Source organism: Nannospalax galili, unplaced genomic scaffold, assembly GCF_000622305.1.
Source record: "Nannospalax galili isolate Female #2095 unplaced genomic scaffold, S.galili_v1.0 scaffold619, whole genome shotgun sequence".
NCBI classification, from domain to species: domain Eukaryota; kingdom Metazoa; phylum Chordata; class Mammalia; order Rodentia; family Spalacidae; genus Nannospalax; species Nannospalax galili.
This window is the reverse complement of record NW_008344186.1, coordinates 172,699-197,303: the sequence shown is the minus strand read 5'-3', so window position 1 is coordinate 197,303 and position 24,605 is coordinate 172,699. Positions and strand designations below refer to the sequence as shown.

Below are 24,605 nucleotides of genomic sequence, written 5' to 3'. Positions count from 1 at the left end.
TCCTGGAACTCACTATGTAGACCAGGGTGGACTTGAACTCACAGAGATCTGCCTGCCTCTGCCTCCCGAGTGCTGGAACTAAAGGCATGTGCCACCACACCCTGCAAGACCTACTTTGTTTTTAAGATTTTCTTTCTTCTTAGCACCCTCCCACAGAAACTGCAGACTATGGCCTTGTGATACACCATATATAAAAGTACACACACTTCCGGGCGTGGTGGCACACGCCTTTAATCCCAGCACTCGGGAGGCAGAGGCAGGCGGATCTCTGTGAGTTCAAGGCTAGCCTAGTCTACATAGTGAGTTCCAGGACAGCTGGGGCTACAGGGAGACCCTGTCTCAAATAGACCGAAAAAAAAAAAAGTACATTTGTCAGAGCGCCAACCTCTTTGGCACCAGGCTTGTGTGCACCCTAACCGCAAGCCCTTTCTTTTCTTTTTCTTTCTTCTTTCTCTCTCTCTCTCCCTCCTTCCCTTCCTTCTTTCTTTTTGAGACAGGGTCTCCTTGTAGTCCCAGCTGTCCTGGAACTCACTACATAGACCAGGCTGGCCTCACAAAGAGCTGCCTGCCTCTGCCTCCCAAGTGCTGGGATTAAAGACGTGTGCCACCACGCCCAGCACCTATTCTTTATTTTAAATGAAAGCTGAACGTGAGGTTCTTCTGTAAATTTAACTCCAATGCTGCCTTGGGTCCTTGAACACCAAAGAACCCAGAGGCCAATACGCAGAGGCTAACAATGGTGTCTTGACCAACAAGTAGTGACTTCCACACTGTCCCTAGAGGAAGAGGGCAGTTTACATTCCTAACCATTCTGAAGCCCTTCCAGAGAGTGTGTCAGAGTTTTAGGCAAAAGCCTGGCTCTGGGAGTGGCAACAGGCTACTCATGCTCCAACTGGAGACCAGTGCTGGCAAAAGTTAGGGGAGAGCTAATCGACAAGGCCATGTCGGGAAGCAGAATGGGGCTCAAGATCCCCATGGCCATCTCTGTGCACTGACATGGCCTTTGGTTTAGTAAAGGAAGAGCTAGAGCCAGGCAGAAGGCTGCATAATTAAACAATCTTGGTCATGGTGTGGTCTGGTTGATTACTGTTTCAGTTCTGTTTGCAAGGTGGTGTCTAAGAAGTCCTGACTGCAGGAGGGCCACTGGTTACCTAGAGTTGGGGGGGGCTGCGCTGCATTTCCTGCCTTAGGGGATCCCTCCCACTCTCGTTTCTCTTTTCCTTAATCTCTCTTTTGGTTTGTGTCTGTTTTATTGAAACAGGGTTTCCCCGTATCCCCAGCTGGCTTTGGAACTTGCTAAGTAGATCAGGCTGGCCTCAGTCTCAACAAAGATCCACCTGCCTCTGCCTACTGTGTGCTGGGATTAAAGGCGTACCCCACCAGGTCCTCTCCCCCTTAATATCTAATAAAGAGCATTTCACTTTTCTTACTACCACGACTGTCTTTAATTTTCAAGACCCGAACGTGGGAGCCACTGTCCCACACTGATCTCTGGTGTCCAGCACCCTAAGTCCTTGGTTCGTATACAGCTGAGCAGAGAAAGGCACCTCCACCCTCACACTGTTAGGTGTGGAGAGGAGTTTATTCTTAGGAGACCAACACATGGATCATTCCATAAAGACTTCAGTCTCTTGTTCACGTTTTTTGGGGGCATTTTTTCTCATAGATTTATACTCAGGCAAGCAGAAGGTAAACAGCGCAAATGTGGTAATTAAATACAGTGGTTTACAGGGACTTCTATCGTGGGAAGGGGGTGGTGCTGGTGGTGGGAGGGATTCCTGTTCACCTCCCCCTTGTCTTCCTTTTATCTTTGGGATTCTCCCGCTCCAAAGTTCTTAATTACCATCACATGGAGGAGCTTTTACCAACCATCTGATGTTTTTTAAATTCCCATTATAGTACTGCACCACGAAGTTAACGTTCTTCCATCACAGTCAACCTCCTCTAGCGAGTTGTTTTGCCTTGAGACCAGCTCTCAGGTGGTCCAGACCTGACCTGACCCTCCGCCTCTTCCTCCCCGGTGCTGGGTTATAGGTGTGTGCCAGGATTCCCGGTTTATGAGGTTCTGGGGATGGAACCCCGGTTGCTAGGCAGCACTGCGACTGAGCTCCACGCCCAGCCCTCTCCCCGGGATTAAAGCGGTTCAGAAACAAGTCTGAAAGCTAATGTACGTAGTAACCCCCGGCCCACGGACACCAGAGGCCACGGTGGCGGGAGGCCGGGGCATCGGCAGCACTTGGGGTCACTGTCCCACCAACCCCCACTCCGCTCTGGGGTGAGCCTCGCCCCCTCCGGGTTCTCTGCAGCTCTACAGTCCCTTAGGACCTGCGTGGCACCGAGTAGCGTAAGCCCAGCACAGGCCCCACAACCCAGCACCTCGGCCCGAGCGCGCATGCACACTAGACCGCCCGCCCGCCCGCGATCCTCCACTGCGCACGCGCGCTGGGCCCGGCGCCCGTCACAGCCCCCTCCCCCTGCCACCCCCCGCGGCGGTCCCTGCGGTGCGCAGGCGCACTGGGCCTCAGTCGCTCCCGGAGGCGGACTCAGGGCGAGGGGGCGGAGCGAGCTGGAGACTGCGGCTGCGCACCGCTGGCCCCGCCCCCAGGCCCGCTTCCGGCGCTTCGGGCCTGGGGCGGACACCCGAGCCGGTCGGCGCTGCGTTGTCGGAGGTGCTGCCGCCGTGCACCATGTTGCCTGCTGACCACCGGCCGACGCCGCTCTGCGGACCCCGCCTGGGGGCCGCGCTGCTGCTACTGCTGCTCCCCGCCGCCTGCGCTCAGGGGCCGGCGGGAGAGGGTGAGGACGGGGGGAGGACCGAGGGACCCCGGGAGGGGGGTGACGGAGGGGAGGACAGGAGGACCCCAGGAGGGGGCGAGGACCCCGGGAGGAGAAGTGAGGATGGGAGGATCCCCAGAGGGGGGAGGATCGCGGGAGGGAGGATGGGCGGACCCCCGGGAGCTGGCCTGGCCCTGTGTTCTCAGGCTTTGAGGCTGTCTGATTCGGCTTCCTCCCTGGGGGCATCTGCATTGCTGCCTGTGCCAGGTGCTGAGTCCCTGCAAAGAGCTTGACCCGAGCCGAGCCGGGCGGTAGTTCTGGACTGGGGGAGGGGGGCAAGTTCGAAGCTGGGAGGGTCGACTTGTTCAGCTTACGACCTTTGCTTTAGGGTCGATGGGGCCCAGCCGGAGGGACAGGATTTTCTTAAACCATGTTAGCTCAGGCTCTCAAGGTGTCTTTAACTCTCTGGCCTGTTTTCTCTCTCTGACCTTTGGGTGTTATTACTGCTCAGTGTTTAAGTTTCTTATCTGCCCCCCAGGGGTGCCTGTGACACTCGCAGGCCAGCTGTCTTTGGACTGTGTTGCTAAGGAGCAGACCTGCACTGCCTAGGGGACTTGGGGCTCAGATCTCCAGTGAGGCCTTTACTCTGCGTAGACTGCTGGAGAGCCTGTGGTGGCACACGATGCCTTCCCAGATCCTGGGGGCTGTTTGCTGAATGGATAGACCGTAGACCCAGCTTGTGAGGAGAGTTTGGCCTGGCCCCTGAATGGCGGGGAATTACACACATCCTTTCTCCAGGGTCCAGCTGAGAGGTTTTTCTCTGGGGTGGGACAGCTGTTTCTTATCCGGGACACCATGAAGGTGCCCTCCGGAGGTGCATTTCCTTGTCCCTGGAGAGAGGCACAGCTTACACCACCAGTCCCCTCTTCCTCCAGAACATGTGCTCATTGTGAGATTTTTACTGCCGGGTGTTGTATAGGGAGATGACTGTTTAAAGCATTTTGTCTTTGCAAGGATATTGCATAAATTTAGAATACACCACAGCTGCCCCAAAATGCTGTTTAAAAATATTTTTCTGCTGGGCGTGGTGGTGCACGCCTTTAATCCCAGCACTCGGAAGGCAGATGCAGGCAGATATTTGGGAGTTCCAAAGCCAGTCTGGCCTACAAAGTGAGTTCCAGTTTTTTTTCTATGTTTTGTTGGAGGCTGACATTATGAACCACAGTGGATTAAAGGTCCTTCATGAAGTCACAGATAACTTTTTTTTTTTAGTCTTTTTTGAGACAGGGTCTCCCTGTAGCCCCAACTGGCTTGGAAGTTACTATGTAGACCAGGGTGGCCCTGAACTCACAGAGATCCGCCTGCCTCTGCCTCCCAAGTGCTGGAATTAAAGGCGTGCACAACTTGCCAGGCTTGTTAAAGATACTTTTTAGAAAGTATTTTACGTACATAAGTGTATTGCGTGAATGTATGTAGATGCACTCGTGTTGTGCAGTGCTTTCTCAAGTCAGAAGAGGGCTTTGGATTCCACTGGAATTGGAGTTATGGATGGTTGTTAGCTGTTATGTGGGTGCTGGGACTAGAACCCGGGTCCTCTGCAAGAGCAGCCATTGTTCTTAACCACTGAGCCATCTCTCCAATTCCGAAGTTAAACTTTGATAGGTTTTGGTGTGTGGAATCCCTAGCCCAGAGCTTCATCTTGGGGAAGGATTGTCCCTAAAAGGAACGTGGCTGTTCTTCCACAGGAATACTCAGGCACAGTGGTGGCTGGCACAGGTCACCAGGTGGTGAATCCTTACGGTAGGACTCAGTTTGGGAAGGAATCTGCAGTTCCCCTCACCCAGAGGAACCTGCCTTAGTGAATGATACAGGGTGTGGGCTGTCCCCTCCCCCCTTTTTCCTCCTGAGACAGTATGGTAACCAGCCTGTTCTGTCTAAGGAAGACATTGACATGAGGTGCTGAGTTCTGGGCAGCAGAGTGGGCACAAAGCCCTTAAGGGTTTGTCCTGCCTGGAGTCACTGAAGATGGCAGCCTGAGGCCTATTGGATCAGAGGTGCACTGTAAATAATGTGTTTTTCCTTGTTTTGGGACAATCTCTCCACATACAGGTGTGCCCTTTGTACTGAGAGCATTGGTTGACTCACCTGAGACCTCAGAGACCCCTCAAAACTGCATCACTATTGTCTTTTCATTCAGTTTCTAGAGTGAGTGAGTCTGAAGTTCTTTAAGCATCAGTACATAGAAACTACGCTGAAGCCTAAGTCACAGTGAACGAGTCAGGTTGTTCGTGGTCAGGACCACACGGAGGAACTCCAAGGGCACTTGCTCTTATCTGCAGTGCAAGCTTGGCTGTGTCCTGTGACAGCTGGGTCAGAGATGGAGACTGTGGCCTCTGAGAGATATGAGCTGTGGAGCAAGTGGTCAGGGTACTTCCTTCCTGGCTGAGAGCCTAGGACTTACTGGATGGCCTGCCGCTGATGCTTCCTGGTTAGCAAAGATCCATCCTACAGTTGGCCTGTGGCGGAGGAGGGCTGGATAGTTCTGTGCCTTGGAATATTTTTTTCAGTTCACAGAGTAGTTACCCAAACATCCTGTGGCAAAGGTCCAGACCTCTTCAGTACTGGGGCCAGTGTCTCGCTGACAGGAAGCAAGGCCATCCTTTCTTGTAGATAACTTTTGGGAAAAGAGCTGGAGAGGGTGTGTTCACCCTGAAATCCCGCCATGAGAAAGGTCTTGATGCTGGGTGTGGGAGCTGAGCCCAGGAGTGGTGCACCCTAAGGCCTTTTTGACACACCATAAAATAGCTGGTGTAGCTGGGTCAGGTGGCACCTGCCTTTAATCCTCACACAGAAAGGCAGGTGATCTCTTGAGTTTCAGGCCAGAGCTATATAGTGAGACCCTGTCTTGGGGTCTGGGGGTTAGCAGTTTGGTTTTTTCCTGCAAATTGACAAATTATAACCTTATTGCTTGCTACTAATTTGACAAATCCTGGGAGTATATTGTTGAGGTGGCCTTGCACTCCTGAATTCTTCAGGTAATTCCTCCTAAAAATGAGGACATCTCTTCGCAGATGGAATGTAGTTGCCAAAGCCGGACATCTGAATGCTTGGTTTACTGCACACAGCCCATATGTAGATGTGTGGCGCCTTTTTCTCTTCCCTGACCCTGAAGCCCAGGTTCCTTTGAAGGTGTTTCTGCTGTTAAGGTTTCTAACCTCGGTCAGACTTTACCAGCTCCTCGGTCCACCTGTGTCTTCAGAAAGCCAGTTTGTAGGACCCCAGGTTGGTGTTGCTTTTCCTGGGCCGTGTAGGTGCACAGAACTGGAAATCAGACCCTGATCCAGTGTGTAGTGGCACCTGACAGCACTACAGGGCCTCAGGTGCTGGCTTAAGTCTGTCCTTGGGAAGGCAGGGAGCAGAGTTGGAGCCATGCTGCAGTGCACGCTGATCTGACGCCACATCTGCCTGCAGGTCAGCTGCAGACCACCCAGAGCCCAAGACTTGGCTGCGTTTTCTTCTGTCTTTTGGGACAGGATCTCTCCGTGTAGCCCAGGCTGGCCTGGAACTCTGGATCTCCAGGCCTTAGCCTTTCAAGTATTGGGCTTACAGGTGTGTACAGTCACACCCAGCTGGTCTTTCTTTTGAGATAACTTTTTCCTTCTGTGAAATGCAGGAAACTTTTTGTGTCACTCTAAACTCCGTCTCTGTTTGTCAGTCTGCAATGAGCTGTACCGCCTACCCCTAGTGTGGCCTCAGAAGCCACTGTCCTCACCCTAAGTGGATGAGTTTCCCTCATGTAGACCTGCCTAGTCTTGAAATGCAATCTTTGGTATAAGGCTTTCAGCCCGTGTAGTGTTGGTCAGTTTCATTTATTTTACTTTTCATTGTGGCTTGAAGTTACTCCACTGTACGGATGTTCTGGTGTGTCTTTCCATCCTAGACGTGAACATCTGGGCTGTTCCAGTTGGGCCATTACAGGTCATGGTGAGCATGCCTGCACAGGGCTTTCTGTGGATGTGTTCTAATGTCTCTAATGCACAATCTCCATTGGCTGTGCATCCCTGCTGACAGTCCATATTGTCCATCTCTAAAGTGTAGCCATTCTGACACATGGAGCTTCTTGCTGTTTAATCTGCATTTCCCTGGCAACTAGTGTTGTTGAGTGTGGTGTCCTTCAAAGAGTGCTTTTGTGTGTGTGTGTGTGTGTGTGTGTGTGTGTATGTATGCATGTGTACACGTGTATGCGTGTATTGCCTGCATGTAGGCAAGTGCACCTGTGTCGTGCAATGCCCGCAGAGAACAGAAGAGGCTGTCGGATCCCCTGGAACTGGAGTTACGGAGAGTTGTTAGCTGCCATGTGAGTGTTGGGATTCGAACGCGTGTCTTCTGCAAGAACAGTCAGTGTTGTTAACGGCTGAGCCATCTCTCCAGCCCCCAAGAGTGTATGTTTTAAGGGATGGTGGAGAGAAGCATGGGCCCTATGGACAGCCTGAGACATTTTTGATTCACACTCTACTTCCAGTTTGCTTGCGTTCCAAGGCTGGTAGCTGGGTAGAGTCTGACCCTTTCTGCAGCAGTAGTGCTGTGTGCTGGCCCTGTCCCAGCCACTCCGCATGACTGCTGCTCGGTGGGCCTGGGGAGGCTGGCCCCAGGCTGCGGGATCCACAGGTAAGTCTGCAAGCGTGCTGGCTTTGCCTCTAGGTGGTATTGCTGCCATTGCTGGTGGCTTCCTGTTCCCAAGAGCATGCTGAGAACAGTGGCCTCATAGGTTAGTGGCAGCTCTGCTAGGGTCACCTGTGAAGGGGAGCTGTGAAGCATGGCCATTGTTTGGAGTCTTCCTTCCCAGAAGATCCTTTGCAGGCAGAGCTCTGGTGTGGCTCTTCACTGCATTTACTTGTGGCAGGATTAAGTTGGGTGCCTTGAAACAAGCTGGTCCCAGCAGTCTAGATGGTTCCAGGCGGAGGTTCGACTCACTGCCTCTGATGTGTGCCCTTGGATGATACTTTGTCTCTCCCAACAGGTTGTTCTCAGAACACAAACAGATCCTGTGAAGAGTGTCTCAGAAACGTCTCGGTAAGTAGTGTGACTCGGGTTCTCTAACACCCCCAAGTCCAGGGAGGCAGTTGTGGTGGGAATTGTGGGGTGCTTTTGATGGTGGTTGTTATGTGCTACTCCAGGGTCTCAGGCATCCACATCCTTCTCAGGAAAGCCGCAGGCTCCCTCAAGCCCAGCCGGTGTCCAGGATCCCGTTCCTGCCAGACTCTCTGAGCTGGTGGGAAATGGCAAGTGTGCTGGTTGTAGGTAATGAGTCCCCAGCTTAGGACTACTTTCCAAGACTAGGCCTTTCCTGGAGGGTCAATTTCAACCTTTGAGGCTTGCTGGGGGCTGAGGAGACTTGACAGTGAGCAGAGTACGGAGCCAAGTGCACACCCACAGTGCCAGCAGAGTACAGGGCCAAGTGCACACGGTGCCAGCAGAGTACGGGGCTGAGTGCACACAGGGCCGAGTGCTCAGCCACAAGTGCTAGCACCCTTCTTGGCCCTTGTATGTACAGTGTTGTGAGCTTGGTCCTTTTGATGGCCTCAGGAGATTGGGGCTGTCCCTGAACCTTGGACTGCGGTGGTGACCCAGTGCTGATGCCTCTCGCTGCCAGAGCTAGTAGAGACTTCTCAGCTCCTCACACAGGAATGGGGAAGGAATGGGAGGGAGGCTGCTGCAGGTCATTGAGCCCTCTAGGCCACGAGGGCTGAAGGGGAGACTCAGCCAGCATGGTTGCTTTTTGTCCTGTTTCTTCAGTTTTTGAGTGCGCTCAAGTCAGAGGGTAGCCATTCTGGAGCAAAGTTCTGTAGTTTTACACCGTACGAGGTTGACCTGGGATTCATGATGGGTCATCCTGGGTTCTGATGGAATGGGCCCATCTATCCACCTGGAGAAAGGGGGGCCAGCAGTGGGGAAACAGCACCTCAGCTGAGATCTCTAGATGTCTTGTGAGCACCTGCTTTGCTCAGGGCTCTTGGCTTCTCCACTGTGGTGGCCTGTTCCTTGGCTGGCCCCTGAGGCTCCTGGGCTGTACCTCGAGGAGCTCTGCTTGGCTTCGTTTAGCACGGTGCTTGCAGGGAGGATGGGAAGTGGGGCAGCAGTCAGTGTTTACGTCCATGGCAGGACGTTAGGCACATCTTAAAAAGCAACAGGAGCTTTTTTTTTTTTTGAGATAGTCTCCCTGTAGCCTCAATTGGCCTGGAATTTACTATGTAGACCAGACTGGCCTCAGTCTCAACGAGGTCACCTGTCTCTACCTCCTGAGTGCTGGGATTAAAGGTGTGCACTGCCACGCTGGACTTAGTCGTTTTTTTAAAGTGGCGGTAGTGCAGATCTGCGCTGCATCTTGTCACTCCAGTGGACAGCAGGATTTGTCCGCAGCTGCTGTGCTTCCGTCCTGACGTTGGTAGTATTGAACCTGCTCCCTCAGCTGGTGGCATTTTCTTAACTCTAGGCTCTGGATTTTCCTATAGGAGTCATTTCAGCCATAAAAATAGCTCATTGTTGTACTGGCCTTGCAGCCTCATTACTCTGGATTGTGTGTGGTGATGACAAGAGTCTAGGAGGGACCCGCCCAGGTCACAGGTGGGTCCAGTCAGGAAAGCCAGGGCCTGACCCTGCTCTGAACCCAGACAGCAAGGTGTGGGGAAGGCAGGTGGTGGCGTAGGGCCCCCCAGACAGTGTTCTGGAGAAACATGGGTCCCTGGAAGTACTTTGAGTTCCTGGAAACCTTCAGGGGCCAAGTGGATCAGAGACAGGCTGCAGCTGTGTTTTGATTCTGCTGAGTTGTTCACAGAGTTGTTTTGACTGTTTTAGTTCAAAAGTCGCAGAGCAACAAGTATGTAAGAATGCTGCTCTCCTGGGAGCTCCTTGTCACATGGAAGTGGAATGGAGACTCATGACTTTAGGATGGACCTGGGGTGGAAGCTGTTCTAACAGCAGGGTGTACAGGGCTCTGCTGCTGTTTGCCACACTAATGTGGTTGTATACAGTAGCCCAGGGCATTTTAATGTTTCTGTGATAGATGTTACCCCAACCTGAGACTCAAACCTGGATTTTAATACTGTCGAAGGGCACCTGCTAACCATGCAGGTGTATGTTTGTTACAGGTAGACTGCATTTGGGCTGGCAGGTCAGTGCTCTCTAAAGCAGAATCCTTCTGCCTTGTGTGTGTCAGCTGCTGGAAGACACCACCCCGGTCAGCTGTGCCGTGTGCTGGTCACCCTCAGCAACCTGCTCCAGCAATAGACAGGCTCACCCCAGTCCTGGCACTGTGTGATGGGTGTGGCAGGCCTTGCTCTGGGTTCTGACGTGCTGGTATCACGGTGCTGTTTCCTCACTATTCATCCTCACCCCAACATTTGAGGGTTTGAGGGGCTTGGATAAGAGTCCCCCCCCCCCCCCGCAAGAAGTTCTCCCTGACTCTTAACCTTTGGTTGTTTCATTCTTCAAACCCTGACAGTGCAGTATAAAGATGGCAGGTAGAAGGCACAGGGCCTCTATAGTGACAACTGCCTTGTACCCCAGAGTCCAGTCAGCAAGCACCTAAGGTCCTCCCCTGTGTGTCTGGGGTGCTCAGGATGGAAGATGTGGCGTGTGAGGAGATGACGTCTATAGACGGATGCAGACAGCAGTGTGGGCTGTCCCAGAGTACGGCCTGGAAGGCTGTGGTGATGGTGGTGGTAGGTCCCCTGCCTTGAGGACAGCAGGTAACCATTCACAGGCCTGGTGAAGAAGGCTCTGGAGAGAAGAGGCCACTGCAAAGGCATTGTGGGTAGGGTGGCATTCAGGACCCTAGGCCAAAAGGGGCTACTGGCCACTGCTGGATGCTGATTCGAGGTCAGCCAGAGTGAGCAGGAGCAGTGGGAGACATGAGACCAAGGCGCTAGGGTCATCGCCCCAGAGAGTCGGTGTGAAGCAGAGACAAAAAGATGGGCGCACCTAAGTCTGCTCTGGGTCCTCATCGCTGTCTTCTAACGCTGGTCTCTTTCAGTGTCTCTGGTGCAACACGAACAAAGCATGCTTGGACTACCCAGTGAGAAAAATCCTGCCCCCCGCTTCTCTTTGTCAGCTGAGTTCTGCTCGTTGGGGTGTTTGCTGGGGTGAGTTTGTGTTTCCTGCTTGTAAAAATCAGTGGGTTTTGATGATTCTAGAATTTTGCCTAATCAGCGTAAGTTGCTAGGAAGTAAATGTAGCCATGACATCCCAGGGAAGGAAGTCCAGAAATCAGTGGCAGTCTGCTGTCTGGCACACAGCCAGGGATTTGGAGGGCTCCTGCAGGGTCACTGGCCATGGCAGTGGGCCTCTCACGTCCCTGGAGGGTGGGGAAGGGTGAGTGGGAGGCCTGCTTTGACTAACCTGCGTGGGGCATGTTGGGTGTTGATGTGCCACCTCGGAGTCTACGTGGGTTCCCATGGCTCCCCAACTGAGGATCCTTGCCCCTGCTGCCTGTCTGTGTGTCTGTCTGTGGCCATCACTTTCTCTCGTGAGACAGTAGCCCTGTGGGGTTCAAGTTGTCCCCGCCTTGCCCCTCAAGTGCTTGTGCTGTGTGCTGCTGCCTGCAGCAACTTTGTTCTTTCCTTGGATGGTGTCAGATTTGGGGTCGCACAGGCCTCCTCCAGCTCTGCAGAGCAGCTGGTTTCTCAGCACTGGGGTCATGCCTTGCATGTTTGCATCCTGGATCCTCTGCCCTTACTCCTCACTTAGCTCACCTTTATTCTGAACGATTTCTGTCTCAGAATTCCAGCAGCCTCTGTCCAAAACAACTTACCTGGTGTCAAAACCCCAGGAAATCTGGAAAGCAGGGAGGGGTGACACTGTGTGTGTGTGTGTGTGTGTGTGTGTTGGGGGGGGTGTCTGTGATGTATAGCATCCATCATCTATCCCTGCACAGAAAAGCCACTGCATCCTCAGCTCTGCCCCCTCCTGATGACCTTCCTAGACCAGAAGCCTTAGCTTTGGAGCACTGACTGCCACTCAAGTGTTTCCCATAAGTATGTGACTTCAGTGAAGTGTGTGCACCCTAAGTGTCCCTTCTTAGACTAGCTTATAGTTTGTAACATGTAAGTAACACATGTGGACATACGGGTTTCCATGTGGGAGGCTACCATCACTCTGAGGACATTGTAGTACTTCTGGAAGGCCCATTCCCCAGAGGACTGGGCTGCCTTCACTGGGTCCTGCTTTGCTGCTTTCTGCCTCCACTCCTGAGGCTGCTCGGCCTTAACAGTTCCGCCTGCATCCAGCCATGGCACCTTCCCTCTGGTGTCCGCTAAGCAGTGGGACACCTGCTTGCCTCGGATCCTGCCAGCATGGAGATGTCATTGTCTTGCCTTTGACTCATTGGGTGGTGTGTGGGGAATCGTGTGCCTTGCATGACTGATGACAGAAGGTGTTGAGCTCCGAGTCAAGAGGTGTGTATTCTTGATCATTGTCCTGTGCGGTGAATTCCCCTCCCAGGTTCCAGGATGACTAAACCCCCACACCCAGCCTTGGACAGGTGAGCATGCTCCGGGGGAGACAGGCACCCATGGGAGGCAGCTTGTACTGACAGGAGAGCAGGTATCTTGAGTCCCAAAGGAGCATACCATCACTTGTGTTGTGGTGATTCGTGCAGGCTGCATGGGGCTGAGCTCCTGTAGGGAAATATGCCTGCACTTGGCCCGGCCTGTGATACGTGGTCACTGGATAGGGTCTGTATTCCTCAGAGCAGAGTGGGCCACTGGAGGTTGGGCCACTAAGCCTCCTGGCTTCACCAGAGGCCAGGTAGCCTGTGATACTGATTTGAGGCCTGCACCGGGGTGCTTGTTGTTAGAGATGAGAATCATTCTGTCCAACATTGCTGTATTTTTGTTCAGGACTTTAATTGTAGTGAAGTGTGTATATTCATTTGAAGAAAATGAAGTCTTTGCCCTTTGGATTTTTGTGGTGCAGTGATAATGTCACTCAGGCTGTACTTTGCCTGTGGGTGGAAGTTCACGAGTTGCCCTGTAGGTCAACGGAGGAGCCCACAGGTGCTAGGTTCCCGTCATAACAGGATTTCTGTTTCTATCTCAGAGCCATGGGAGTAGATAGATTTTAGGTAGAGCCCACTGTCTAATGTTCCCATTTTAAACTTGATTTTTATAAAATTTTGTAGTTAAAAAATGATCCCATCTACTGATGCTGATGAAACCCTCCTTTCTCATCACACTTATGACTGCTATTTTTTTGCAGCGCTACACTTTCAGAATAGGCTAACAGGTGGGCAGAATGCAGGAGCTCAAAGGCTGTGGAGCAGATATAATGCCTGCTTGATGCAAAATGCTTAGAAGTTGAAGGCAGGAGAGATGACTTAGCAGTTAGGAGCACTGACTGCTCTTGCAGAGGACTCGGGTTCGAGTCCCAGCACCCACATGTGGCCAACAACTGTCCATAACTCCAGTTCCAGGGGATCCCATGCCCTCTTGTGGCCTCCACAGGCATTGTACGCAAGGATGCACATAAACACATGCACACATAAAATAAATTTTTTTAATGCTTAGAAGTTGAAAAGCGGGGGCTAGAGAGATGGCTCAGCGATTAAGATTAAGAACACTGGTTCTTACAGAAGACCTGGGTTCAAATCCCAGCACCCACATGGCAGCTAACAACTGTCTGTAACTCCAGTCCCAGGAGCCTCTTCTGACCTCCGAGGGCATTGCATGACATGGATACACTTACCTACATGCAGGCAATACACACATAAAATAAAAATAATAAATAAAATTTAAAAAAAAAGTTGTTGAAAAGGAGTCTGTACTTGAGCACAGCCCTCCCAGCCAAGGCTGAGGGAGCCCTGAAGTTGGTCTTTAGCTTCCTGCTTCTCAGCTGCCCAGGAGCCTCACTGGCCCACTGGATCCCGTTGCTGAGGTCTGGATAGTTGTATGCGGTAGTCAGTTTGTAGCTCTCCTTAAACTTTGAGTTGCTGGCAACCCTGCTTCTGGGCAGTTTGCCTGTGAAGTGCTTCTGTGGAATTTAGCTGGATGACTGAGATGCAGTGCAGGGCTCCTGAGTTTGAGCGAAGAGCCTTGGCCTTGACGATCTTTAAGAGAATCGATTTTCAGTTTGTGTCTGTTGCTGAGGCTCAGCTCTGCCAGCACATCACATCGTTGAGTGACACTGACTGCCAGCCGCTTTCAGACACCAGGGCTTCCTTCTCAGATGTGCACATGACCCGTGGCCTGATTTCTCAGGGTTCTCTGGTCAGGGTGCCCTGAAGGAGGCTGCTTTCCTGGGGAGTCTCATAGCCTGGGCCCTGACGACAGTGTGTCCCCCCATCTGTAGGCACTCACTACAGACTCAAGGCCTTGAACAGGTAGCTGCACCTTCCTTCTTTCTGGGGTCTGTAAACCTGTCTGAAGCTCCTTTTTTTTCTGGATCATTTTCAAGCTCTTACATATGTCTCAAGATTTTTATGTGCGCTAATAATGTAACGTTGGGCCGGATGTGGTGGCGCACGCCTTTAATCCCGGCACTCTTTGTGAGCTCGAGGCCAGCCTGGTCTACCTAGTGAGTTCCAGGACAGCTGGAGCTACAGGGAGACCCTGTCTCAAAAAGACAAAAAAAAGTAATATTGCCATTTAAAGAATGTTGAGGCCTATAATTAAATACATTGGCATAAGGCATATCAGCAATGTTGTACAGTCATCCACTGTCCATCTCCAGAAGTTTTTCATCATTTTTAAATTGAAGTTCTGTCCATTTAAAAAAATTGTTTATTCAGTTTTTGTATATTTCATACAGAAAATCATCTTTATACCCCCCTTCCCCTTTGGCACGCTCCTGTAGCCCCCCCCCCATGGGAGTTCATACATTCTGTCATTTGTGTTAAGGCGTATCATGTCAAGTTAATGTCCTGAGACTAAGTGAAAGTTCATCCACCAGGGTTTGGTCAGCCTACCTAGAGGCTTTCCCTGCGAGACCAGCTCTTCCTCACCCAGCAGTAGTCAGCTGCCAATAATTCTTCAACTAAGATTGGGATTTGCTGTTCACTTCCGCAGTTCTCTGCTGGGTTTTTGTCTGCCTAAATTTGCATGGGTCTGTGCACGCTGACACCATTGCTGTGGGTTTGTATGAGAAGGGTGCTCGTAGAAATATTTCCATATGGTCATGCACCTCCTCCCTGGCTCTTAAAATCTTCTGCCCTCTCTTCTGCAATGGTCCCTGAACCCTGGGTGGGTGGACCTCAATATAGAAGACCTGTTCGAGGACCCACACTCTGCAGACTCTTATTCTCAGTGTTTTGGCCGTTTGTGACCTTTTGTGTTCCTGGCCCTCTGTTGCATGAGGGAGCTTCACTGATGAGAACTGAAAGATGCATTAGTGTTCTCTTCATCCCTTGTTCTATGTTCTGTGAGTCTTAGGTGTAGAAGTTGCATCTGAGATGTGCCACTTAGGGTGGGGCTATTCACAGAGAATCTCTGTGTGTGACCAGTGGTGTAACTCTGTAATAATCTGTTGTTGAAAAAGAAGCTGCTTTAAAAATACCAAAAGATTAAAAAAAGAAGCAGTAGCTTCTTCGATGGGTGGTAACTGAGATGCTTGTCTGTAAATTTAAGGATGCATATCTTGTACATAGTAAGAAATTACATTTGCTTAGGGATGTGAGAGCCTTGGGGTTTTTTCTAAGATCTATGACCTCTCCAGCTGTGTGTATTTGGTTAGGTTTACAGTACACACATGTTTCCTCCCATTGAGTGGGCTTTTAAAAAGTCCAATTAGGCAGCTGTTGATTACCCCCAAGATAAAAGTACCACTACTGCACCAATGTCATTTGCTGTGCTGGTCATTGATGTCGGTTTTAGGCCTTAAAGCTGGGGTTGGACCATCGATTGATATTCTCCCTTACCAGCTTTGGTAGTGCTCTCCAAAACTATGAGAGCTAGCCTTCGGGGGAAGTGACTTTCAGGTCAGTTCCAGCCCCATTGCTCCAAATCCTGTGTCCAAAGTATGTCCTGTCTTCAGCAATAGGGCCTTCTTACCATCAAGTTCTGGGAGGCATTCAAGGACTGTGGCAATAGCCTGTGCAGTTTTGGGAGTCTCTTGGACTACCCTGGCCAACAACTTGAAGGAAGGTTTCTCCTGTCTGGCACTGTTTCGTGTTAAGTAGTCTTCAACTATGCTCATGGACTCATGTAGGGATATTGTATATGTAATTTTTCAGTAGGTTTTTGGATTAACACGATTCTCTCTGGTTTTTTGTATGCTAGCTAGGCACTATTTATGTCTCCTCTTTTTCTCCCTGAATCTTTTCTTAAAAAATTTGTGTTTTTTTTGTTTTGTTTTGTTTTGTTTTTTAAGCCAGGTGTGGTCATACATGCCTTTAATCTCTGTGAGTTCAGGGCCAGCCTGGGCTACATAGTGAGTTCCAGGACAGCTGGGGCTACAGGGAGACCCTGTCTCAAAAAGACCAAAAAAAAATTGTTTTCAGTGTATATGAGTGTTTCGCAGGCACGTATGAGTGTACCACATAACATGCCTGCAATGCATGCGTGCAGTGTCTATGGAAACCAGAAGAGGGCATCAGATCCCCCTGGAACTGAAGTTAACAGACAGTTGTTAGCTGCCTTGTGGGTGCTGGGAACCAAACCTGGGTCCTTTGGAAGAGCAGCCAGTGCTTTCAGGAGCCATCTCCAGCCCCTGAAACATCTTTTAAATCTCCAGGGAGCGGGGGGTCCATCTCTTTAGGTTGTTATGGTTGACCTAGAAATGGTAAGTCACAGACAGTGGCCTCAATGAAAGCCTAAAGCTCAGGTGGTGTCAGGACTGCTCGTGGTGACAAAGAGTGCTTTGGGTGGAGGCAGGCCACACTTGCCACGGTTCTGACGCTGTGCTTAACTTCTAGTGAATTTCGAGGCCTTGATCATCACCATGTCAGTTATGGGGGGCTCCGTACTCCTGGGCATTGCCATCTGCTGCTGCTGCTGCTGCCGCCAGAGAAAGAAGAGCCGGAGGCTGGACAAGAGTGATGAGCGGGCTGTGAGGGAGCAGGAGGAGAGGAGAGTGCGGCAGGAGGAGAGGTGAGGCCGCTCGGGGCTGGCTGGGGATTGGCGGCTGGTAGCCAGGGGAACCAAGGCTGTGAGGTATGAACTCAGGGTGTGCTCAGTGTTGACATTTTCTAGGCTGTGGTTAGAGGAGAAGCTGGCAGGATCATGCAGAGGGCTCTGGCCTTGTCTCAGTCAGGCTCCCTGGTCTGTCTCATCTGTTGGTTGAAGGAGGTATGACTGGCACAGCCTGTGCTACAGTGCTCCTGACACTGCCCTGTGGCCTGGGCTTTGAGGACTGCGCTCCAGCCCACCCCTCACAGTGAGGTAGCCAAGACTTGGTCCCTGACCACCATTACAGATGCAGGCTTGTATTCACTGGATGGCAGGACACTACATTTCCCTAATGTATGCTGGGGCCCCGAAGTGCAGGGGCAGGCGCTGGTCATACTGTTGCTCTGAAACAGGTACCGGAGTGCATGTTAACAGTGGTCTTTTCCTGGAACCTAATGGGAGGTTTTCACTTGCTGCATTTTTTTATGAGAATGTTTAAAAAAAAATTTATGGATATGAGTGTATTGCCTGTATGTATGTAAGTGCACCCATGTCATGCAATGCCTGTGGAGGACAGAAGAAGGTGTTGGATCCCTTGGAATTGGATGGTTGTTAGCCGCCATGTAGGTGCTGGGATTCAAACCTGGGTTCTCTGCAGGAGCAGCTAGTGCTCTTAACTACTAAACCATCTCTCCAGCCCCAGTGAGAACGTTTTTAAAGATCACACATCACAGTATTGGAGTTTGGATTTTTTTTTGTTTGTTTTGTTTGGTTTGGTTTTGTTTTTGGTCTTTTTGAGACAGGGTTTCCCTGTAGCCCCAACTGGTCTGGAACTCACTATGGAGATCAGGGTGGCCTTGAACTCAGAGAGATCTGCCCACCTCTGCCTCCCACACCCGGCTGAATTCTTTTGAGATGGAGTCTTGCTCATAGCCCAGCCTGGCCTTGAACTCCTCATCCACCTGCCTCAGCCTCCTGAATGCTGGGATTGCAGGTGGCCACTACCACACCCAGTCTGAAGTGTCACGGGAACAGCCTGCTCTGCTGTCCGCCTACTGGTCCAGGGATGGGTGTGGCCTAGTCTCCTCTCCAGGAGCTAGAGGAAGGGCTGAAGGGGTCCACAGCTGCTGCTGGGGGAGGGAAAGGATGGAACTTGAGCTGAACCTGCTTGTCTTTGTGGTGATGCCACTGGGTGGTTTTTTGTTTTTTATGTTTTTTAGGAGAGCAGAAATGAAGTCAAGACATGATGAAATCAGGAAAAAATACGGTGAGAATGCTATGTCTCTTGATTGGTTGGGAGTTGGTGGGACTGTGGGGTCTGGGCCATAGCCTCTTTGCTGGAGGCTTGTCCTTCCCTGGACAGCAGCTGTCCTGTTATCTGGGCACCACAGGAGGCTAGGTGCACTGTGTGCCAAACTTTGTAAAGCTTCCAGAAGGGCTGCGCCCAGCTATTCTGTTCTCCTGTTTGTCTTGAAGGAGGATGCCCTGTGAAGCCTTGGTGTCTAGCCTGCCTCTGCGATGCTTTGTGTGTCTCTCCTTCCCGTCTGTAAAGCCGAGGCATGCCCCTCTCCTGATTTCTAGGTGCACTACCTCATTTGGAGAGATGTGGGGGTGGTGACTGACAAAGAACCAGAGTGGATAGGTGCTAAGTGGAAACCTCTTCAGTTGGCGTTAGAAATCCAGCACTGTATACCTGCAGTATATAGCAATACATCCTAAGTTACACATTAGCGGCTTCTGCTCCTACCTTCAGTGAGTCCTGAGCTTTTTTTTTAAAGATTATTAGAGTTGCACAGTGTTGGGCATGGAAGAAGTTGACCCCTCATTCACCTGAACTTGGGGTCAGAGGGCCTGTGGGAAGACTCCAGCTGAGCCCACTGTTTTGGCCTTAAATCAGTATCCTACAGGACAAAGCCAATGAGAAAAACTCTAAAATCTTTCCCAAAAATGCGTTAAAATTTATTTATTTGTGGGTGTGTGTGTGCGTGCACACATATGGGCATATGGAGGTCAGAGGACAAGTTGTAGGAGTCCGTTTTCTCCGTCTGCCATGTGGACCCAGGGTTGGCAGGCTTGACTGCAAGCATTTCTACCCACTGAAGTCCATTTCACAGCTCCAGCCAATGCTGAGGCCGTTATTTATGTGAGGGAACAGCTTAGCCTGTGGTGTTTTAGGGCCTTACCTGTTTTTGTTTTTGTTTTTTTGTCTTTAGGAGACAGGGTCCTCTTGTAGCCCCAGCTGGTCTAGAACTTACTTTGTAGACCAGGCTGGCCTTGAACTCACAGAGATCCACCTACCTCTGCCTCCTAAGTTGTGTGCGTGCACCACCACAACCAGCTACCAGGGGCATTCTTACATCTCTGTGTGTAAGAGCTTTTTACTGTCGTCACAGAACACCACGCCAACATCTCCAGGGAGGAAGTTTTGATTAGCCTCCAGTATATGAGGTTTCCATCTGGGGCCCATTGCTATGGGCCCGTGGTGAGGCAGAACATGGTAAAAGAGAACCATTTACCTTGCAACAGCTTTGGGATAGCCATGGAGAAGGGTTAGGGGAGAGAACAGGATAGATCTTTGAGGGCAGTACCCCTGTGCCCTCCTCTAGCTGGGCCATCTCCCAATACTGCTGTCTGCTTAGAAATCCATGAAGGAGTCGATCGTTTGACTGGCTCAGGGCCCCACATCAGAACATTTGCTTCATGGTAGTCCAAGTCATGATACTGATGTGTTTCTATCATCCAGGGAACAGATGCTGCAACAAAGTGAGCAGCCCCAGTGCCGCGTGGCCCCTCTGTTGGGTTGTTCAATATTAAATATGCAAGTTCAGTTCCCTTTCTGGGGTGTACAGATCCATTGCTGCAGGTATCAGGACTGCACCTGCCTGTCAGCTCTACCACCTGGCTACGTGATCTCACCTGGGGAGGCCCCAAAAGTTTGACTATGCACTGGGAACTGACACTGGCCCACACAGGCCAAGGTCACACCTGCTGTCCTCTCACCTGAGGACGTGCTGCGACGGGTGGAGCCTCCCTCCCTAGCACTATGTGCTGAGGCCTGGGCTGCTGACGTCAGAATTGCTGCACCTGACCCTGGCCGGCCCTTGGTTCCTTCCCGTTGCTGACCTGCTTCGTGTGTGCTTTACTTCTCTGTGTTCTAAGAGTTCCAGATGGGTGTGGAATGTGGGCCATCCGGCATCTGCATCCAAACCAGCCTCCTACACTGACCCCAGAGATTTTTGTCAAAAGTATGACATGAGAAGCAGCGGTGGGAAGATGTGAGCTAGAACGAGAGATTTTTGAGTGGGAGGAGAGGGTAGGAAAGAGAAGGATAGAAATGAAGAGAGAGAGAGGAGGGGGTATGCACATCACACGTTCTGGTGTGTTGAGAGGAAACTCTGGTCCTTGGGTGGATGCCACAGACGTAGGTTAAATTGATGTTTTAGCCCAGGCCTCCTGTAACTCGTTTGCCAGCTTGAAGCTCTTTGTTCCTTATAGAGTTAATTCTCGAAGCGCAGCAGCCCTAAGGGGCTTCCGGATGAGCTGGCTCCTCTAGAAGGAAATGCCTGGCTTCTCATGAGTGGTGTCAGCAGCTGTGCCTTGTTTCTCAGGAATGGTTGGGGTTTCTGAAGTTTTACTGTAGTTTTAAAGTCATCTGTGGCTCGGCTTCAGCAAGAAGGTCAAGGACAGGATCTGAGCTTAAAGCTGTGGTTACGACTTCAGGTGGCGTTTGGCTGACATATGTTGCTTTTGTTGTGGGTTGTGCTTTGAGAAGGGAGGATTGTTGTTTTTGTTTTGTTTTTCTTTGAGACAATTTCTCACTATAATTCAGGCTGGTCTCAAACTCACAGCAGCCGTCCTGCCTCAGCCTCCCAAGTTCTAGGATTATGGCATGAGGCAGTACCCTCGGAGACATGTACTACTTTGTGAGTTTTGTTTCTAGTTGAGTGAGTGAATTTATAAGTCAAGTTTTTTTTGTGTTTTTTCCCCCCCAGGTCTGTTTAAAGAACAAAACCCATATGAGAAGTTTTAAAGCAGCTGGCTGATACTGGGCAGACATCACAGCACCCATCTTCCTGGAAGTGCGCTCCTCAGCATGGCCTGGCACCATAGCCACCCTGACCTGAGTGAGCCCAACCTTGGCATGGGTGCTGGAGTGGCCTTGGGAGGACAATCCTGCCCCTGTTCCTTCTGTCTCTGTTTCTGTAATCACTTGAGACACTAATGTTGTTGGGGTCCCTTCTTTGGAGGAATTATACTTGCTGCCCACCCTCTGGGAGCCAGTTCTGTATCTGGCAGCCTGGACTCCTGAGCCCCCTGCCCTGTGACTTCACATCGTAACCCATGAAGTCATACTTTGCCATGGCAAGAGCCGAACCATGCCATCCTCAAAGCCATGGTGTGTCTCTGCACCCGTTTCTGTGACATGTTGGTGTCCAGCTGCGGTGGCCTTTTGGAAGGTGCTGTCCCAGCAGGCAGCCTGGTAAGGATTTCCTTCTAACCCAGCTACATCCAGCAGCTTGGGAGAATACAAAGTCACCTGAAAACTTTTTTTCATTACTCTTGGGTTTCCCTCAAGAAACAGTCTCTTAAAACCTTTCATGTAAGAATTGAAGCTTCCTCTTGGATGGCGTTTAAGTCTCAGTAGACAAAGAATCATCTCCCCTTTGGGAAATGGGAATGGTAAATGTGTTTGAACGCCTGTGTGAGGGCTGAGTCAGTTACCTGGCTACCTGCCTCACCTCACCTTCAGCTGTGGCAACCAGTAGAGTCACATGTCCTTGGAAGGACCTTTCCACAGGTCTTGGGCCTGTCAGGCTGTTGGGGTGGGCATGTGGGGATCATGGAGGTGGTGGGTCTTTTCCTGGGAGGACAGCTCATCTACAGGCCCCCCCCCCCCCCGGGAAGCCAAGTGTGTGGGAAACTAGGGGACCCCCATCCCTCACTGCCTATCAGACAAACTGCCTGAGCAGACCCCACCCCAACCCCCAATTCTAGCCATGTGAAAAGCTCGGTGTATCTTACATTTCAGCATTGGCCCTTGAAAGCTTGTCAGAGACACCATGATTCCATGCACAGTGTACATTTCTCTGAAATCAGATGTAGTGTGGAGACTACATACTTGGAAGTAGTGAGGAGACTACATACTTGGAAGTAGTGAGGAGACTACATGCTTGCAGTGAGGAGACTACATGCTTGCAGTGAGGAGACTACATGCTTGGAAGCAGAGACAGCAAATTCCCATGAAGTGACTGGGAAGCTGCTAACATGTGCCGATTGCTTTGAATTTAAAGCTGTCCCCTGGGGAAGGCAGCCACCAGCCTGGGGTGCTGGTGCTGAGGGTGTCCAGTGGTCGTCCCTTTGTGCCTGGAGACCTCACCTGGCAGCTTGGTGACCTTTTAAGCTCTGTCAGTCTGTCCAGGAGTTAAGCTCTGTACCCTCAGACTTTCACAGACTAAGGAAATGACCTTTACCACGCTCTGAGGTCTTATTTTTCTGACTTGTTAGACATTTGATGTAATTTAGGGCATCACCATACATTCCTGAGTATTTTATGGCAGCCTCTAGATTTGTCTTTGTACTCTGTTCATAAAAGAAATCTAATGGGCTTGATGAGCTTTCTATTACTATGTAGCATGAATCACAGTTTTAAGTGAGGTTGTTGAGCTGATGTTAGAGCGACCAGTTGCTACTAAATACAGTGTACTTAGTTCTTGAGCAGTGAAGCAGCAGCAGGTGCTCCCAGGACTCGTCGGGATCTGTTTTTGTCTCTTAAGCCACAAAGAGCAGCCCCAGAGCTCAGCCCAGGGACCATCACACCCAGTGCCTTACTTTTTAACCACTTTTCAATAAAATGGTTGAATACAGCTTTGGTTTCTTTCTCCTGCTCTGTCTTGAGGGTGAGCTGGGACTGTGGGCTTTCCAGGTGAATCCCTCTCCTAGGCCTGGAGGATACCATGTCCCACCAGTCCTCTGTGCAGTGGTCCCCACTCCTGGCCTCAGTGTGGAAAGAGCCTCCTTGTCAGCTGTGTCTGGCCCTGTCCTACCCCACCGCATGTTGTGTTCTATTTAATCAGAGAAAGCCCTGCCTCTGAGGCCTCTGGGCCTGGCTCACACGAAGCGGGACTGTCAGCTGCCACTGGCCTGGGTACCCTTCCTTTCTGCAGCATCCGGCTCCTTCATTCCCTGGGGTCTGGAATGGAGCAGGAGGCAGTTGAAGGGTGTGGGTATCACCAAGTCTACCTATGACAGGCTGTTGGCCCCCAAGGGCCTCAGTCCCAGAGCTGGCCCTGGTTGCCCTTGTCGTAGTTGCCTTAGCCACGTAGAGGGCAATGGACAGAAACTAGCCCCTTGCTTTCGGGGTAACAGTAAGGGACACTGGTTCTGGGGTACAGCAGCAGAAAAGCTGTCAGCGGCCCTTGCTCGGGTCCCTGCCACGGCAGCCCACCCATTAGAGGCATGTGCCTGGACTGTACCTCTTTCTAGGGAAGGAATCCTGGGACAGGAACATTCCTGAAAACCACCAAGTATCAGATGTAAGGACAGTACTCTGCCCAGACTGCAGACCACGGAAGGGAAGAGTGGCCTTGGACCGGTAGGAGCCCACTCTCATGTAGCTCTGGCCTGGGATGCCTGCCCTGGTAGGTCACTCAGTAAATGATGTTGGCAATTTTCACCATAAAGTGTGATGGGCCAGGCCAGGAGATTCTGGGCAGGAAGGTGGGTGGGAGCTCTGGGTCCAGTTAATATACCCGACCCTGGGACAGGGTGGGATGTTGAATCATACTTGTTCCAAGGAAGCTACCTGGGAACTGAACTTAAATCCCAAGGGCATCCTCACTTTGGACTTAACAATTCACTAAAGGGAGCTCAGAACATAGTCTGGTCAAAGAGGAAGATGATTCAGTGACTTCTGCGTCTGAACCTGACTGCCCAACCTGCAGACAGAACAGGTGGATGGTGGGGTTTCCACAGAGGCTACTCTTGCCCCTCCCCCGTACTTTGGTTTTAAGAATGAATCATGGTGTTCCGCCCAAAGCGGCATCACTACTCTGGGCAGGCTATGCATCTGGACCTTTTAACCACCCCACAGGCCCATGCATGGTACTTAAAGGGCAAGCAGGCCTCATTTTGTCTGCCTCGGCTCTGGTTCTGCCCTTGCAGTGCCAGCCGAGAGACACTGGGCTTGATCCAAGGCTGTGTCCCAGCCCCTTGCTGCCTTTGTCTCCTGCTCCGTCTCAGTGTTCAGGATGACTGGGGACAGGTCCCGCCAACGGAAAGTGTTCAAAGACACCCAAACCATCCGTAACCACGGTGAGTGTGGAGAGTTTCGGGGAGAATTGAGTCAGGGGAGTCAGTAATGGGCTGCTCTTCGCCGGTGCTGGTCAGCAGTGAGCCCTGGGTGGGGCCCACAGCCAGAATCACCAACCATGCCAGCAGAACCTACCCAGCTTTCTGCTTCTGCTTCCTCTGAAGTCAGAGCTCAGCCTTGGGAGAGGCCATTGGGTTTCTGCGTCCCACAGCTCCTAAGGACTCAGCCTTTCTTGGCTTTTCTTCCTGGTCTGCCTCCCCTTCCACACTCCACACTCCAACCTTGAGGGACCCTCCACCCTAAAGACTACTTCCAAGGCTCTGTCCCAGGCCCTGCTTCCTGTGGGCCCCCAAAAGTCATCACCCGAGAGTCGTCGGACTTAGAGTGACTAAGCAGATTGCATTGAGGTAGAGCTTGTGATGGTT

General features: G+C 51.3%; 1 protein-coding gene across 1 annotated transcript; it reads left to right on the top strand.

Moving 5' to 3' along the window:
- Nucleotides 1–2,585: 2,585 nt before the first annotated feature.
- Nucleotides 2,586–22,735, top strand: Pttg1ip (PTTG1 interacting protein). The gene is made up of 6 exons (XM_008840423.3): nt 2,586–2,796; nt 7,796–7,848; nt 10,808–10,916; nt 16,679–16,853; nt 18,092–18,138; nt 20,864–22,735. The coding sequence occupies exons 1-6, from the start codon at nt 2,688–2,690 to the stop codon at nt 20,899–20,901; spliced, it is 531 nt and encodes a 176-aa protein (XP_008838645.1). The 5' UTR covers nt 2,586–2,687; the 3' UTR covers nt 20,902–22,735.
- The last annotated feature ends 1,870 nt before the right edge of the window (nt 22,736–24,605 follow it).